At 42.9% G+C, this 18557-nt stretch overlaps 1 protein-coding gene across 1 annotated transcript in view; it reads right to left on the bottom strand.

Annotated features, from left to right (window-relative positions):
• LOC126203995 (neural Wiskott-Aldrich syndrome protein-like) overlaps positions 1-18557 on the bottom strand; it is a 112259-nt gene that overhangs the window by 50559 nt on the left and 43143 nt on the right. Inside the window, exon 2 of the mRNA XM_049938427.1 lies at positions 8936-9050. Coding sequence (XP_049794384.1) covers positions 8936-9050 — 115 coding nt within the window. The remainder of the gene's footprint in view (positions 1-8935; positions 9051-18557) is intronic.

Below are 18557 nucleotides of genomic sequence, written 5' to 3' on the forward strand. Positions count from 1 at the left end.
ATTCAACATCTATTGGCCTGACATGTCGGGACACACTCTATTCCACTCCGTAATTGAAAACGGAAACCACGTGTGTACGTGTACCTCACCCCTCATGGTAATGTACATGTGCGTCAGTGAAAATGACCAATAAAAAGGTGTTAGCATGTGGACGTAATGCGCTGTTCCAGTCTCTTCTGTACCTAAGGTCCATCACCGTTCCCTTTGGATCCCTACGTAATTCGGTGCTCTCCGACACACACGATCGAACAGTGGAGGAGTGGTACTCAAGCGTCAACTTTAGGTTACAATATCTCCGGATGTAATTAACATTTTACAATGAAACAAACGGCACTGATTACGTATTTGTTTATATGTTCAGATGTGCTAACAAAACTAACGGGGTTCCACTTAAAAAAACGTAGGTTTGTGTTAAAAAACATACTTCCGTGCATTTTTGTATGGTTTGTATTAAACAATTACACTAGCACCTCTCCTCACGTTCGGTCTGTGGAATCGATTCGTCAGTATTTGATGTGGTTTACGAAATGTATCCAGCGGTAATGTTAGGTGACTCACCCTGTATATTATCTAAACTGGACGTCTGCTTATGATTGCTCTTCTGTGAGTGTAAATTTACAATCGGTGGTGTCCTTATATACAAACTGTTATTTATTGCTCTGTTTATACATATGTGATTTTTTTAAATCGTGTTGTTTCTGTAATTTTACTGTGATGTTATGAGCCATACGCTGAATAAATAATAAATAAATAACCAGACGGTCACCGTGTTTTTTAATTTTGCCTGTCTATTTACTATGTGTTTTAATCAGCTTCACCGACGCTTTGTTTTTATATTTTCTTCGCAACTTATTCGCCATGTTTCAGTTTTTAACAGTCACAATTTTATCGCCTGTTTTTATCGTTATGATATCTCCTAATTCTGTTTTTAACTTATCTGTAGGCTGCAGAACGGGGTATTATACCGCTGCCAGCCCCCCCCCCCCCCTCTCACCTCCGCTGAGGGGGGGGGGAGGGGGGATGGGAATCGCAATCCAATAAAGAAAATCGATTACCAGTAAGCCTCCACGTGGGCTCGAATCTCTGGTTTCATTTTCATGGTCTTTTCGAGGGATATAAGTATGAGGAAGCAATATATTGGTTGACTCTTCTAGGCTTTCGAAACTTTAACAGCAGACCGTACTGTGATGCAGAATGCCTCTCTTCCAGACTCTGCCACTGCAGTTGGCTGAGCATCTATGTGACGCTTACTAAAACAATGGGTAACTAAACGTGCTGCCCTTCTTTGGATCTTTATTTCCTCTCTCGGTCCTACTGTTACGGATCCCATACTGACAAACACATTCACGCACTGGTAGCGCGAGTGTTTTGTAAGCTGCATCCTTTTTTTATGGACAACATTTCCCGCAGATTCTTCCAATTCAAATTCTGGCATTTGCCCTACCTGCGTCATTCCACTTCAAATCACTCCGTATGATGCATACTTATAGATATTATTTGGAAGTAACTGCTTCCGGTGATCGTTCTGCAGTCATGTAATCGTACTACATTTGCTTATCTTGAGGGTCAACTACCACTTCCTGCACCACGCGTCGTTCCTGTGCACATTACCGAGCGAGGTGGCGCAGTGGTTAGACACTGGACTCGCATTCGGGAGGACGACGGTTCAATCCCGCGTCCGACCATCCTGATTTAGGTTTTCCGTGGTTTCCCTAAATCGCTCCAGGCCAATGTCGGGATGGTTCCTTTGAAAGGGCAGGGCCGACTTCCTTCCCCATCCTTCCCTAATCCGATGAGACCGATGGCCTCGCTGTTTGGTCTCTTTCCCCAAACAACCCATTTTTGAACTTTGCACATTTTTGTGTATTTAGCTGCAATTTTCTGGCTTTGCTTCTATCTGTATAGCATTATCACCCGTGAAAACCAGCATGGAACTTCCGACGTTACCTGCTAGGTCACTTAAAAATAGTGTGAAAAGTAATAGTACTATAACACTCTCTTGAGGGACGCAGGAACTGAATTTTACGTCTGAAGATTCCTCTCCGTTGTGAATGACATGCTGTGTTGTGTTTCGTAGAAGCTCTTCAATCCAATCACACAGTTGTGGAATTCCACAAACTCGTTGTGGAACTGTATGGAACACCATCCGGAAGTGTAGGAACAGGGCATCTACGTGGGATCCTGTGTCTACTGTTTTCCGGGTCTCGTGGACGAACAGAACGATCTGGCTTTCACACAGTCATTATTTCCGGATCGCACTTTGATTGCTACAGAAAAGATTTTCCGTCTCTAGGAATGACATAGTACATGAACATAAAACTTGTTCTAAAATTATTCAGGAGATCGACGTCGGAGATATAGGCATATATACACACACATCAAAAAACGTTTTGCATCACTTCGGTTCCGAGAGTTCCGGAACCCTTTATAGAAAATTGGAACAGAGATCAACATAAACATCATTTCCGCCCTGTTCATTGCTCATAAAAACCACATATTGCATGTTGTACCACCATACAGTGACACCTTCAGAGGTAGTGGTCCAGATTGCTGTACACACCGGTACCTCTAATACCCAGTAGCACGTCCTCTTGAACTGATGCTTGCCTGTATTCGTCGTGGCATACTATGTACAAGTTCATCAAGGCACTGTTGGTCCAGATTGTCCCACTCCTCAACGGCGATTCGGCGTAGATTCCTCAGAGCGGTTGCTGGGTAACGTCGTCCATAACAGCCCTTTGCAATCTATCGGAGGCATGTTCGATAGGGTTCACGTCTGGAGAACATGCTGGCTACTCTATCTTTTTCGTTATTCTGAAGGAAGTCATTCAGAAGATGTGCACGACTGGGGCGCGAATTGTCGTCCATGAAGACGAATGCCTCGCCAATATGTTGCCGATATGGTTGCACTGTCGGTCGTAGGATGGCATTCACGTGTCGTACAGCCGTTACGGCGCCTTCCTTGACCACCAGCGGCGTACGTCGGCCTCACATAATGCCACCCTAAAACAGCAGGGAACCTCCACCTTGCTGCACTCGCTGGACAGTGTGTCTAAGGCATTCAGCCTGACCGGGTTGTCTCCAGACGCGTTTCCGACGATTGTCTGGTTGAAGCCATATGCGACATTCATCGGTGAAGAGAACGTGGCGCCAATCCTGAGCGGTCCATTCGGCATGTTGTTGGGCCTATCTGTACCGCACTGCATGTGTCATGATTGCTAAGATGGACCTCGCCGGGATTGAAGTTGCGCAACATGCAACCTATTGCCACAGTTTGAGTCGCAACACGATGTCCTGTGGCTGCACGAAGAGTATTATTCAACATGGTGGCATTGCTGTCAGGGTTCCTTCAAGTCATAATCCGTAGGTATCGGTCATCCCCTGCAGTAGTAACCCTTGGGCGGCCTGAGCGAGGCATGTCATCGACAGTTCCTGTCTCTCTGTATCTCCTCCATGTCCGAACAACATCGCTTTGCTTTACTCCGAGACGCCTGGAGACTTCCCTTGTTGAGAGCCCTTCCTGGCGCAAAGTAACAATGCGGAAGCGATCGAACTGCGGTATTGACCGTCTAGGCATGGTTGAATTGCAGACAACACGAGCCGTGTACCTCCTTCCTGGTGGAATGACTGGAACTGATCGGCTGTCGAACCCCCTCCGTCTAAGAGGCGCTGCTCATGCATGGTTGTTTACATCTTTGGGCGATTTTAGTGACATCTCTGAACAGTCAAAGGAGTTCTGGGAACTGGGGTGATGCAAAACTTTTTTTGATGTGTGTAGTTTCGTGCGTAGGTTCGACGACCCTTCTTGAAAATAGGAATGAGCTATGTTTTTCTTCCGATGACTAAGAGCGCTTCGCTCCTCCAGAAACCTACGGCACACTGCTGCTAGAAGTGAGGTAAGTTCTGTCGCTTACCCCATATAGAATCGGTTTACTATCACGTCAGGTCCATTGACCTTCCGCCTGTTGAGCGATTTCAGTTGTTCTTCTATCCTGTGATGAGTTATTTCGATAGCTGTCATTTTGTTGCTTGCGTGATGTTCTATCACTGGCGAATGTTAATTTTGTGGATTGGTTCTAAGGGACCGCATTAAAGGGATCTAAAAATCTTGAATGCTTGGTGCCCCGCAGGTTTGACATATTTATTGGAGGCCATCTTCTACACACCATGAGCTGCAGTAGAAATGTTTTATTTGCCGTAACCAGTTCAAAAATGGCTCTGAGCACTATGGGACTCAACTGCTGAGGTCATTAGTCCCCTAGAACTTAGAACTAGTTAAACCTAACTAACCTAACTAACCTGGACATCACAAACATCCATGCCCGAGGCAGGATTCGAACCTGCGACCGTAGCGGTCTTGCGGTTCCAGACTGCAGCGCCTTTAACCGCACGGCCACTTCGGCCGGCTCCGTAACCAGTTTTCGGGCTTATAACTCATCATCAGTGGCATCTGATACAGAGGATCAAAGAAGTGTATATACAGCCATTTCTACAAAACTCTAACGGTAAATATAGTGGCAGTAATATAACTATATCTTCATCATGTAACTCTACATCAATGAGATACATGTCAGTTATTACGGTAGGATCTGAAATCTGTCCTATAACGTAATATACTGGTTGTCATGTATGTTATTGATTACAAATGTTTGGTAGTGACAATTCTTGATATCGTTTGACATAAATGTCACATAGTGTAAACATGGAGCTGAGAGTTTAAAGAGTCTATATTACCTTTTTTCTGTTATTTCTAAGATCATGTTAATATATATCTGCGACACGCATTCATATATATATAAATTATATTTTTTTGGCATTTGGTATATGAAGGTGGAATAAACAAAAGATATAAAATTCCAAAATTTCTTCTAGAAAATTTAATAGTCTGCCTTTTTGTATTTTATGGCGAATACTTAAAGAGAATAGAAGAAATGTGCCAACGATATTAACAAAAACATCACCATTCTCCACAAAGCAAAGAAACATAGATTATTAAATATTCTAGAAGAAATTGAAATATACACCCATGTGACAAAACAACGGGACAACATACTTAATGAACAAACAGAGTTACGGAGTAAGAAGTGTATACAACATTTCAACCTTGCTTTAACAGAATAATTTTGGTTTGGAGTCTATGTCCTGCAAGTAAAATTGTATACTTCGACGTGATTACGTTAAATTATTTTTCAGTTTTATAACCTTTGTGTATTCTACTTTTATGTATAAAACATAAAAAAATTAATTTACATATGTGAGTGTGTCACAGATACATATAATTATGATACAGGAGTAACAAACGACAGGTAATATACACTCTTTACCTATCAGCTCCATATTTACACTATATGACAGTTATGTGAAACGATGTCAAGAGTTGTCACTGTTTAAGATTTGTCAGCAGTAACATATATGACAAGCTGTAAGCTATGTTTCAAAACAAATTTCAGATCCTGTCGTATTAATTGACATGTATGTCATTGCTATAGATGAACATAATATAAGTAGACTTATATTAGTGCTACTAAGTGTAGATTTATAATTTTGTAGAAATCTATGTACATACACCTGTTTGTTCCTCCGTATCCACTAATGGGTTATAAACTCAAAAACCAGTATTGGCAAATGAAATATTTCTAGTGCAGCTCACGATGTATAGATTTAAAGAGTGCATTTGGAACGTGTATTAGTAATCAGGGTAGAATTGTGTATTTAACATCTTCGTCAGTTACATGGGGTTTTAATTTAATTCGCCTTTGGAAATTCATTATCTTAGACCACTTTTCATGCTTCACCAGTTCTACCACGTGTATCCATATCCGTGCTGGAATTTCAAAACTTTGTCACATAGGACAATGTAAGTATTCTATGTACTCTGCACTTTGCTTAAGATTCACATTGCAAACGTTTTATAAGTGATTTTTGGCTGCTAAATTAAGTTGAATAGTGAAGCAGCATTCCGAGGTTATCCGTCGCAGCGCTGGTGAAAGAGAAGTAGTACATTTCACTAAAAGGAAGCCGCAGTCACGCAGAATCTTGAAAGCCCAGGACACGGTAAACCAGCGGGTACTGAATGTCAAATACACCGGTGTTGCCCTCGATGATCGTATTTACCTCAAAGCGCACATATCAGTAAAGCAACAGAAATGTCTCCAAATGAGGAAAGCACTTGTAGCACCATTCGTCAGTATGCAACTGAAAACAGCGACAAAAGCAATAGTTCCGCCAGCACTGTTATGTGGATGCAACCTAATCAGAATAAAGTACTAGGACTGATTCTCAGGGTTCCCGCCTGGAAACGTATGTTGCATGTGCATGATACCGTGTGATGCTGTTCGGGAAAAAAATTTGGAAATTCGTGATAAGGTCTCAAGGTACCAAACTGTTGAGGTCATCGGTCCCTTAGCTTACGCGCTACTTAATCTAACTTAAACTAACTTACGCTAAAGACGATACATACACTCATCCCCGAGGGAGGACTCGAACCTCCGACGGTTGGAGCCGCTCGGACCGTGACAAGATGCCTCAGACCGCGCGGCTATCTCGCGTGGCTGCTGATCGGGAAGACCAGATCTTGTACCAAGCGATTTCTATCTTTTCGGCAGCCTAAAAGAACATCTGAGACAAGCAGATTTTCCAAAGACGAGGACTTTCACGCAGCGGTTCTCGAATGACTTTTTGCCCAAGGACTGTATTTCTGTGCTCAAGGAATATACAGGGCTATTACAAATGATTGAAGCGATTTCATAAATTCACTGTAGCTCCATTCATTGACATATGGTCACGACACACTACAGATACGTAGAAAACCGAGCGAGGTGGCGCAGTGGTTAGCACACTGGACTCGCATTCGGGAGGACGACGGTTCAATCCCGTCTCCAGCCATCCTCATTTAGGTTTTCCGTGATTTCCCTAAATCGTTTCAGGCAAATGCCGGGATGGCTCCTTTGAAAGGGCACGGCCGATTTCCTTCCCACTCCTTCCCTACCCCGAGCTTACGCTCCGTCTCTAATGACCTCGTTGTCGACGGGACGTTAAACACTAACCACCACCACCACACAGATACGTAGAAAAACTCATGAAGTATTGTTCGGCTGAAGCCGCACTTCAGGTTTCTGCCGCCAGAGCGCTCGAGAGCGCAGTGAGACAAAATGGCGACAGGAGCCGAGAAAGTGTATCTCGTGCTTGAAATGCACTCACATCAGTCAGTCATAACAGTGCAACGACACTTCAGGACGAAGTTCAACAAAGATCCATCAACTGCTAACTCCATTCGGCGATGGTATGCACAGTTTAAAGCTTCTGGGTGCCTCTGTAAGGGGAAATCAACGGGTCGGCCTGCAGTGAGCGAAGAAACGGTTGAACGCGTGCGGGCAAGTTTCACGCGTAGCCCGCGGAAGTCGACGAATAAAGCAAGCAAGGAGCTAAACGTACCACAGCCGACGGTTTGGAAAATCTTACGGAAAAGGCTAAAGCAGAAGCCTTACCGTTTACAATTGCTACAATCCCTGACACCCGATGACAAAGTCAAACGCTTTGAGTTTTCGGCGCGGTTGCAACAGCTCATGGAAGAGGATGCGTTCAGTGCGAAACTTGTTTTCAGTGATGAAGCAACATTTTTTCTAATGGTGAAGTGAACAGACACAATGTGCGAATCTGGGCGGTAGAGAATCCTCACGCATTCGTGCAGCAAATTCGCAATTCACCAAAAGTTAACGTGTTTTGTGCAATCTCACGGTTTAAAGTTTATGGCCCCTTTTTCTTCTGCGAAAAAAACGTTACAGGACACGTGTATCTGGACATACTGGAAAATTGGCTCGTGCCACAACTGGAGACCGACAGCGCCGATTTCATCTTTCAACAGGATGGTGCTCCACCGCACTTCCATCATGATGTTCGGCATTTCTTAAACAGGAGATTGGAAAACCGATGGATCGGTCGTGGTGGAGATCGTGATCAGCAATTCATGTCATGGCCTCCACGCTCTCCCGACTTAACCCCATGCGATTTCTTTCTGTGGGGTTATGTGAAAGATTCAGTGTTTAAACCTCCTCTACCAAGAAACGTGCCAGAACTGCGAGCTCGCATCAACGATGCTTTCGAACTCATTGATGGAGACATGCTGTGCCGAGTGTGGGAGGAACGTGATTATCGGCTTGATGTCTGCCGAATCACTAAAGGGGCACATATCGAACATTTGTGAATGCCTAAAAAAACTTTTTGAGTTTTTGTATGTGTGTGCAAAGCATTATGAAAATATCTCAAGTAATAAAGTTATTGTAGAGCTGTGAAATAGCTCAATCATTTGTAATAACCCTGTATTCCTATCGTCAAGGAATTGAACGACTGGAAGAACCTTCCTACCGTTATTAACAGAGACTTGATGATTATGTTGCAAAATAGTGTCATGTATCTGTGTCACTTCGAAGTTTAGTGCAGCTTTCAAAAACAGTTGCTTGGCCTGCCATAATAACGGATAACTTACTTTTTGGAGTTTCCGCGTAATAGCCACTGCAAACAAACTCAGTCATAAACTCAACCTCCAGACACCTAATACCATTCCTCTGCCAAATCTATAATACTCTGCAACAGCTGCAGTTTGTTTTTTTGGTAGCCGTTTAATTTTAAATTAAAAATAGCTACTAGAAAAAGGGAACTTCACCACAGAGCCAAAATGGAAAGAACCCAAAGCCAAACGCTATGTGAAGCACCACAACAACCCCGAGTGGTGTTGTTCCATGAGGGCCCATAGATAGTGATCATGAATGGTGACTCCAAACGTCTGTAACACGCGTTATAACTGTCAGGCCATTCCAGTGACTTGTGTTTTATGACGCAAAAATGTTTTTCATAGGGACAAGACGTAATAACATATAATATTTTACAACTTCTACATCAGAGTTAGGATTGTACAGAAAAATAAACTACATCTTACCTTGATGACGGGCTTTGCTATGCTGACGTACTTCAGTCGCTTCTCGATAGGTGGCGGAGGCGGCGGGGGCGGCGTGGTTCGACTGTCAGGGGGCGGTCCATACTCCAGGAACGGCCTGCACAGACATAATGCTCCGCATCATACATAATTTCAGTTTCTAAATTCTACTCATTAGTTAAGATGGTTCTTACAGTGTAATAAATAGCTGTCCGATACGAGTCGTTCCATCGTTTTAAACTGCTGCCTTTGCAACATTCTTTTTTTTGGATAGGTCATCTGTGTTATGAAGAATGAAATATTAGTTACACAACTATTTAGATAAGCCAGGGAAACTCCAGTGTCCCGACAGGTTTTCGATCGGTGGCCTCGAACAGGCTCTAGACTGCATACTGTTTTCCACACAATTTCTCCGTGTTTTAGGCTGAATCTCTTTTTTCCATTCTCAAGTTGCGTAGGACACATTTGCGTTGTAAAATCGCGAATGAGGTGTGTGCCCATGTTGATACTAGACAGCAGTATGGGAATAGCTGTTATGGACGCTATGATAATAGTAAAATAGCCACAGGTATTTTTGTGACCACTCTTTTCAGTGATGCGTTTCGAAAATATCATCAGAGTCAATCAAGGAAACAGACACCATACAATGTACTGGAATAGGAATTCCTATTCAATACGGCACACTTAAGTTGACTCAGTACATTGAATGGTGTCTGTTCCCTTAACTGAATCTGATGATGATATTTTCGAAACGAGTGATTGAAAAGAGTGGTCACAAAAATACCGTGGTTATTTTACTGTTATCATAGCGTCGGTAATAGCTATTCCCATAACTATGAAGTTGCATAAGGGTTAAAAGAAAGCAAAAGCTATACACGGTGTTGGTATCCGAGGAAATGCGAACATACGAGGCGCCTTTTTAAACTAAGTACCGTTTAAAAATAAAATGAAAAACAAAACTGTATTAGAACAACTCTATTTTACACGAAAGCCTGCAGTTTAACTTGATTTTCAATCTAATTTCTACTTAAATTAAAGCAGTCGTAGTATCGTTCAACCAACTTCTGAAATCCATCCTCACTGAAACCTGTAACTTGACTTACAAACCTGTGTTGTACGTAGATTTGACATCGTCATCTTCCTCGAAGCGTTGCCCGCTAAGGTGCTTTAAGTGCAAGAACAAATACGAAATGGAAACGTCATAAGCAGCAAATTTCACATTAATCGTCTGTATCTCTGTTTGTATATAACTTATTTGTATCCAAAAACTTGAAATGGTATCCTGTTATCACAGAGTTATGCAGCTCATTTCATTACTGCAAAAAATAGTGAGACAAATCAACAAATAAATAATCTATTAACATCTACCTAGTTGCCAATAAAAATGTTTTTATTTCAAGTGACATTAATATTTATGAACTACGTCTTATTTTTGACAACAAAAGCAAGTAACATTTAGACGAGTAGAATTATAGTCAAGAAAAACCATATCTGTTAAATTTTTTAAAGAGAATAATATAATTAAAATCAGCGAAAAATTTCTCAGTACTGACTTCCGTTTCTTACACCACTCTATTCTTTGGGTCAGATGTTGCAAAGTTTCCTGTACAGTTCCCTGTGCTGTTGAGGAAGAAATGAGAACACCGTCAACAGATGTTTCTGTTTTCTTTTTGCAACTGGTAAAAATGGCTGGTATTTGAGATGAACTACAATATGGTATCCGTCAGCTACGGTGTTTCCTTTTTTTCAATATACTGACATTATTCCACTCTTATGATTCAGAGTAAAAATTTTTATTAGGTATTTGAGACGGATGAGTATGAGACACTTTGGTGGTACTGCATTTGGAGATCTCTTAAACACCTGCATTGAAAGCAACGGTTTTTCAGCGCTTTTAAAATGAAAGAATTCAGTTGTATGCATTGGAACTCATGGAACTTATCACAGTATACAGCCTTATGAGAAAGAAAACTGAAACGGATATGTTGGATATAGTATAAATGAAAACAGCAGCTTGGTCAACTTCAAAAGTGGGAACGATGCAGTAGTCACAAGAAAGAAAGATGAAACACGCAGGAATTGTAGGACGGAAATCGGTGGATCTACATCTACATCCATACTCCGCAAGCCACCTGACGGTGTGTGGCGGAGGGCACCTTGAGTACCTCTATCGGTTCTCCCTTCTATTCCAGTCTCGTACTGTTCGTGGAAAGAAAGAAAGTCGGTATGCCTCTGTGTGAGCTCTAATCTCTATGATTTTATCCTCGTGGTCTCTTCGCGAGATATACATAGGTGGGTGCAATATACTGCCTGACTCCTCAGTGAAGGTATGTTCTCGAAACTTCAACAAAAGCCCGTACCGAGCTACTGAGCGTCTCTCTTGCAGAGTCTTCCACTGGAGTTTATCTATCATCTCCTTACTGCTTTCGCAATTACTAAATGATCCTGTAACGAAGCGCACTGCTCTCCGTTGGATCTTCTCTATCTCTTCTATGAACCCTACCTGGTATGGATCCCACACCGGTGAGCAGTATTCAAGCAGTGGGCGAAGAAGTGTACTGTAACCTACTTCGTTTTCGGACTGCATTTCCTTAGGGCGTGATGTACATACGTACAGACGAACAAACAAATTATTGCAGATTCAGTAAAATTGGATGAGTTATTCAAGAGAAAGAGCTTAAAAAAGTGAGTAAGTCAATAATGCGTTGGTCCACCTCTGGCCCTTATGCAAGCAGTTATTCGATTTCGCATTGATTGACAGATCTGTCGGATTTTCCTCCTGAGCGATATTATGCGAGATTCTCTCCAGCTGGCGCGTTTGGTCTTCAAAACTCCGAGATGGTTGGAGGGCCCTTCCCGTAATACTCCAAACTTTCTCATTTGGTGACGGTTCCGGCGACCTTGCTGGCCAACCACGAAGAAAAGCAGCAGAAACTCTCTGTGTGCGGACGGCCATTATTTTGCTGAAACGTAAGGTCTCCAGCCATAGCTTCGTTGGTCATGGGGGCTCAGTTCGAAGATAGACTCATCACTGAATACAGCAGTACTCCAATCAAAAAGATTCCAGTTCGAAGACGTGTCTGGAGACGTCCCGGACAGTGATGGACACCAACCTGTCACCCCCCATACGGCCCGACAATCAGGAGTGATGGTCTGCGCTCCCACTTTTTTTTCACTGCAGAACTCCTTTGGTTGTTAACCGCGACACTCTTGCAGCACAGTGGCATGTCGACGATACTCCACGCTCCGTTTTGTTTCCCTTTTTGTTCAAATGGTTCAAATGGCTCTGAGCACTGTGGGACTTAACATCTATGATCATCAGTCCCCTAGAACTGAGAACTACTTAAACCTAACTAACCTAAGGACAGCACACAACACCCAGTCATCACGAGGCATAGAAAATCCCTGACCCCGCCGGGAATCGAACCCGGGAACCCGGGCGTGGAAAGCGAGAACGCTACCGCACGACCACGAGCTGCGGACTCCCTTTTTGTTTCCCTTCACGGCGAGCCATCCTGGGCTTACATTTCAGGCAGATAATGGGCGCCCGCATTCGGCGAGAGTTCCTACTGCTTGTCTTTGTGCTTCCAAATCGTACCTTGGCCGGAAAAGTCGCCGGTTCTCTCTCCAATTGAGAACGTCTGGAGCACTATGGGCAGGGTCCTCCAACCAGCTCGGGATTTTGACGATCTAAAGCGCCAGTTGGACAGAATTTCGCACGATATCCCTCAGAAGGACACCCAACAACTCTACCAATGAATATTACGCCAAATAGCTGCTTGCATAAGGGCTGGAGCTGGTCCAAAGCGTTATTGATTTGGTTAATTTGTCAAGCTCTTTCTCATGAATGAATCACTCAATTTTTATAATACTGGAATAATTTGTTTGTCCATACATGTACATATCTGTCGATTTGCGTCCCATTCGGTTAATTCCTTCGTGGTGCGTCTTTCTTTGTCTCAGAGAGTAATTCGCCCATCTAGAATGTACAACAAAGTTTCTCTTTGGATCATGGGTCTTCGGGTTGATTTGATGTGGCTCGCCATAATTTTTTGTCCTGTGCGAAATACATTTCAGAGTAGCATTAGTACCCAACTTCCTCAGTTATTTTTTGGGTGTAGTCAAATCGTTGTCCTCCATTACAGTTTTTACCATCTACATCTTCCTCAAGTACAATGGAGGTTATTCCCTGATGTCTTAACACATGTCCTGTCATCTTGATCTTGTCCATGTTTTCCACATGATCCTCTCCTCGCCGATTTTGCGGAGATATGGAGAACCTCCTCATTGTTTACCTTATCAGTCCACCTAATTTTCAACATCCTTCTATAGCACCACGTCTCAAATCCTTCGATTCTCTTCTTTCCCAATTTTCTCTTGGTCTATCATTCACTACCATCCAAGGCTGTGCTCTAAACTTACATTCTCCGTAATTTCTTCCTAATGGACTTCTCTTGGCTAGAAATGTCCTATTTACCTGCCTTATTCTGTTTTTTACGTCTTTCTTGCCTCGGTTGCCATGTGTTATTTTACTTTCAAGTTAGTGGGATTCCTTTCATTCGGCTACCTTGTGGTCACCAATTTAGATGTTACACTTGTCGCTAATTTGATTTCTACTACCGCTCTTTACCATTGCCTTTCTTCGACGTACCCTCAATCCATATTCTGAACTTAATAGACTGTTCATTGCATTAAGCAGTTGCTGTAATTATTCTTCTCCTTCAGGAAAGATAAGGTCATCAGCCAATCTTACCACTGACATCTTTTCACACTGAATTTTAATCTCACTCTTGAATCTTCTTATTATTTCCATCATTCCTTCTTTGACATACAGACGGAACAGTAGGAGCATAAGAATACATCCCTGTCTTACACCGCCACTGCTACATTCTGTATGTTACCCCTCCTTCCCTACATGTCACAGTTATTTTTCTGAGAATGTCGAACATTTTATACTGTTTTACATTCTCTACTGGTTTCTCTAAATCGACAAATGCTATGAATATGTGTCATGATTTTTCTTTTTAAGTGCTGCTTCCATTAAGAACTGTCTCTGTGGCGCACTTACATTTCCTAAGGCCGAACGGATGGTCATGTGACAGATTCCCAACTTTATTTCCCATTCTTCCTTATAGCTCCTCCACAGTTTTCAGTTGCTGATAAGGAAGTGAGGAAGAGATTACTGAAAGTGTGCTCATGGAGCACAGCATTGTATAGAAGTGAAAAAGAGACCGCCGGCCGCGGTGGTCTAGCGGTTCTAGGCGCGCAGTCCGGAACCGCGCGACTGCTACGGTCGCAGGTTCGAATCCTCCCTCGGGCATGGATGTGTGTGATGTCCTTAGGTTAGTTAGGTTTAAGTAGTTCTAAGTTCTAGGGGACTGATGACCTAAGAAGTTAAGGCCCATAGTGCTCAGAGCCATTTGAACCATTTTTTTGAAAATGAGACAGTCGAAAATCTCCAGAGGAAGAGTGCGGAAGCGCTAGAGATGTCGTGCCAACGAAGGGTATTGGTTCAAATGGTTCAAATGGCTCTGAGCACTATGGGACTTAACTTCTGAGGTCATCAGTCCCCTAGAACTTAGAACTACTTAAACCTAACTAACCTAAAGACATCACACACATCCATGCCCGAGGCAGGATTCGAACCTGCGACCATAGCAGTTCGCGCGGTTCCAGACTGTAGCGCCTAGAACCGCTCTTCCACTCCGGCCGGCAAGGGTATTGGTTCTTAAGATAGAGAAAGTGTGAAATGAAGATGTGCTACAAGTAAGTCTAGAAAAATGAAGAGTTTGGAAATCACTTACCAGAAGAAGTTCATGGAAAGTCTACTACGGCAAACACGTTTACTCAAGATGCTCCTGAAAGGGGCAGCAGAGGTAAAAAATGGTACAAGTAGGGAAAGGCTACAATGTGGAATTCATATTATAGAGTTTATTTGGTGTGGTAGTTACGTATAGATGGAAACGTTAACATAAGATATGTAAAGGTGGGCACTATCAAAGTATTCCAGAATGAGATTTTCACTCTGCAGCGGAGTGTGCGCTGATATGAAACTTCCTGGCAGATTAAAACTACGTGCCCGACCGAGACTCGAAGTCGGGACCTTTGCCTTTCGCGGGCAAGTGCTCTACCATCTGAGCTACCGAAGCACGACTCAGGCCCGGTACTCACAGATTTACCGCAGGAGAGCTTCTGTAAAGTTTGGAAGGTAGGAGACGAGATACTGGCAGAAGTAAATCTGTGAGTACCGGGCGTGAGTCGTGCTTCGGTAGCTCAGATGGTAGAGCACTTGCCCGAGAAAGGCAAAGGTCTCGAGTTCGAGTCTCGGTCGGGCACACAGTTTTAATCTGCCAGGAAGTTTCACTATCAAAGTAGTCGTAAGACAAATGAATTATAAACATTACGAGAATTCTAAATGACTCACACGCCACCCGAGTGGAACGGCGGCGGCGGCGGTGGCGGCGACGGCAGCTTGTGGCTGCGGAGCTGGAACCCTGGAGGCGGTGGGGGCGGCTCCAGGCCCGTGGGCGGGGGCGGCGGCCGTGGTGGGCGGGGCGGTGAGTCGGTGAAGGCAGTTCCCAGCGACGTGGCCATTAACACCAGCAGCAGCTGCACCACGGCCAACGAACGACGCAGTCAAACACTGGCAGGCTGACCACTCAGGTGAAGAGTGTCCGACAGCTGTCGGCAAGGTACACTGCGGGCAGCAGCGTTTTACATCTACATGTCACAGGCTACTTTACGGCGCGTAGCGGAGGCTATTCTGTGTACCACCTGATGCGAATGTTTCGCGGGAAGAACTGTGCCGACTTAAAAGTGGCCGTTGTTGCGATGGATTCGAACAATCGCCGCTAGAGAGGCGCTGTCGGCAATGCGACTGTGGCGCCTCCGAAACGAACCTGCCTGCTGTCTGGTGCGGAATGTCAACACTTTCTCTTTCTCCACCAGCTTTGAACACGTACAGACCATCGACAGAGTATACGCTACTGGCGCCATGGACACCTTTGTTTTTCCGGCTCTGCTTCGTCAACAGCGGTGTCTACCATCGAGTGATGAGCGGAAGTGCTGGGTGGCCTTATTTATTACACAGAAAGTTTCTGGTCGCGATTCAGAAAACAGTTGATGTGGCTGACGTAAGGCAAGTTGACTGTCCTAAATTTACGAGCGCGGTGGCTCCAGTCTTTCTGATTGCTGTATTTAATGGGCGCTCACCCATGGCAGAAGCTCCCAGCAATATTGTCTGACTTCTATTAACTGTGTTCATAAACGTGGACGGTTTCTTTTTTTCTTGCTTCATTGAGGGCTAGCCGGATTCATGTCACAGCAGCATTTTCCTTGCATAGATAATGCGTAATCTGTAAATCTCCTTTTATTAAACTGGTTTTATTATGGTGCCTTTCTGAAAGTATTGTAATTCCTGAGGAAATTGGGGAGGTATATCCATTTCAAAAACGGGGTTATTTCGGAAATCAGCGTTATGCAAATACAACTAGTTTATTTTTATATTTCCCCAGACATGTTTCGACAGCAATGTGTCATCTTCTGTGGGTGAACTTTTATTTTCTGTAAAGTACAACATCACGTTTGTAATCATTTAACTACTGTAGGCCAAAGAAATACAATATTTGCAATTTGTTTCGTTTTGTTTGGACACTCACCTTCAAATTACATCGCTAATTGAACTGTACTATTAAACATCGATTTTAGTGCTCGTTTTCTTCGTTTTTTGACAGCATGTCATCTGCAAACTAGCCACGAAGAAAATTATTGCGAAATTGTGGAGAGCTGTTTCGAGGTTAGAGGTTATGTATGTTTCTGTACTTACATTTTGCGTCCTGTTTCGTGTCCCTGGTTGGTGTCTCAATCAGCTACTATTTAGTGCATTGCTTTCTCTCAGTTCTTCATAAATTTCCGCTCACTACTTCACCTCACAAGCACTTACACAGCATGTGGCGAAATGTGATCTGAGCATACACTTCTGACAATACACTCAGTCAGATGTATCGTGTCATTGTCGTTACTCAGAGAAAGCAACAGTCTCTACCAAAAACTCACAATAGAGGAGAACTACCACATACAAAAAGCAATAATACAGGGAAAGAGAGTCCTGAATGAAAATACAACACTGTGCAACAAAACACTGTTTGGAACACTCAATGAACTATACAGAAAACATAACAGCAAAAACATCTGTTTTCTTGGTTCCCTCCCCACCACTCTTTCCATCTCTCTCTCTCTCTCTCTCTCTCTCTCTCTCTCTCTCTCTCACACACACACACACACACACACACACACACACACATTCAAAATCAGCGGCATAACACACACAAGACGAAAGATGAACAAGTGAGCAACGACAATAACATGACACATCTCATTGAGTGTATTGCCGGAAGTGTCTGCCACATGCTGTGTAAGTGCTTGTGAGGTGAAGTAGTGAGTGGAATTTTATGAAAAACTGGGTGAAAGCAATGCACTTCAGAGCAACTAATTGAGACACCAACCAGGGACACGAAGTAGGATGGAAAATGTAAGTACAGAAACGTACATAACTTCTAACCTCGAAACAGCTCTCCACAAATACGCAATAATTTTCTTCATGGCTAGTTTGCAGGTGACATGCTGTCAAAAAAAAGAGACAAAAACGACCACTAAAATTGATGTTTAATAATACAGTTCAATTAGCGATGCAATTTGAAGGTGAGTGTCCAAACAAAACGAAGCAAATTGCAAATATTGTATTTCTAAGTCCTACAGTATTGTATTTTACAGAGAATACAATTTCACCTACAGAAGATGACACATTAGTGTCGAAACATGTCTGGGGAAATATAAAAATAAGCTAGTTGTGTTTGTATAAGGCTGATTTCCGAAATAACCCAATTTTTAAATGGCAAACATGGGAAAACGAGAAGAGGAGCTTCAAACATTAGTAAAATGAGTATATCCATTTCACTGTTTACAATTATATTTGAATATTTTTAAAAAGTTGTCATCTTGCTTTCCGCTATTAGAATTTTATTTTACGGTTGCAATTTCGGCATTAATCCATTTTCAAGCGTAAGATTTTGATATATTAGTATACGTTTACGTTAGGCAGAGATAACGACGTTATTAATGAATAACTTTAATATCAACGACCCCGCGAATACACCAAACACTCAGAAGTACCTTTTTGGTGTATAAATCTGGCTTAGCTGTACCTCGTGGCGATTCATTCAGAAAGAGTCATTGCCTTTTGTCTTTTGGATTATAATAGAAAATCTCTCTTTTATCTCCAGTGATGAAGCGATCGAAAAACGCTTCTGCATTGTGCCGCCGAAGCATGTGGTGGATCGGTTAGCTTAGTTTGTCCTTACCAACCAGCTGCAAATGTTCATGGATGGTCGACCAAGGTTGTTTAAGAGTAATCGAAAGTACCTCGATTATCTAACTTGAATTTTCTTCCACTTCCCACCTTGAACATGCCATTGTCTAAAATTCGTGATCTTCCTCGTCGATACTAGTCGGAAAGATCAAAGTTACCGGATTTGAACTTAGAAAACGACCTTTGATATTTACGAACTTCTAATGCAGTTGGATAAACATCGCAGATATTTTTGGAAGCAGCTGTTACATTACTACC

This window comes from Schistocerca nitens, chromosome 9 (genome assembly GCF_023898315.1).
Source record: "Schistocerca nitens isolate TAMUIC-IGC-003100 chromosome 9, iqSchNite1.1, whole genome shotgun sequence".
Taxonomy (NCBI): Eukaryota; Metazoa; Arthropoda; class Insecta; order Orthoptera; family Acrididae; genus Schistocerca; species Schistocerca nitens.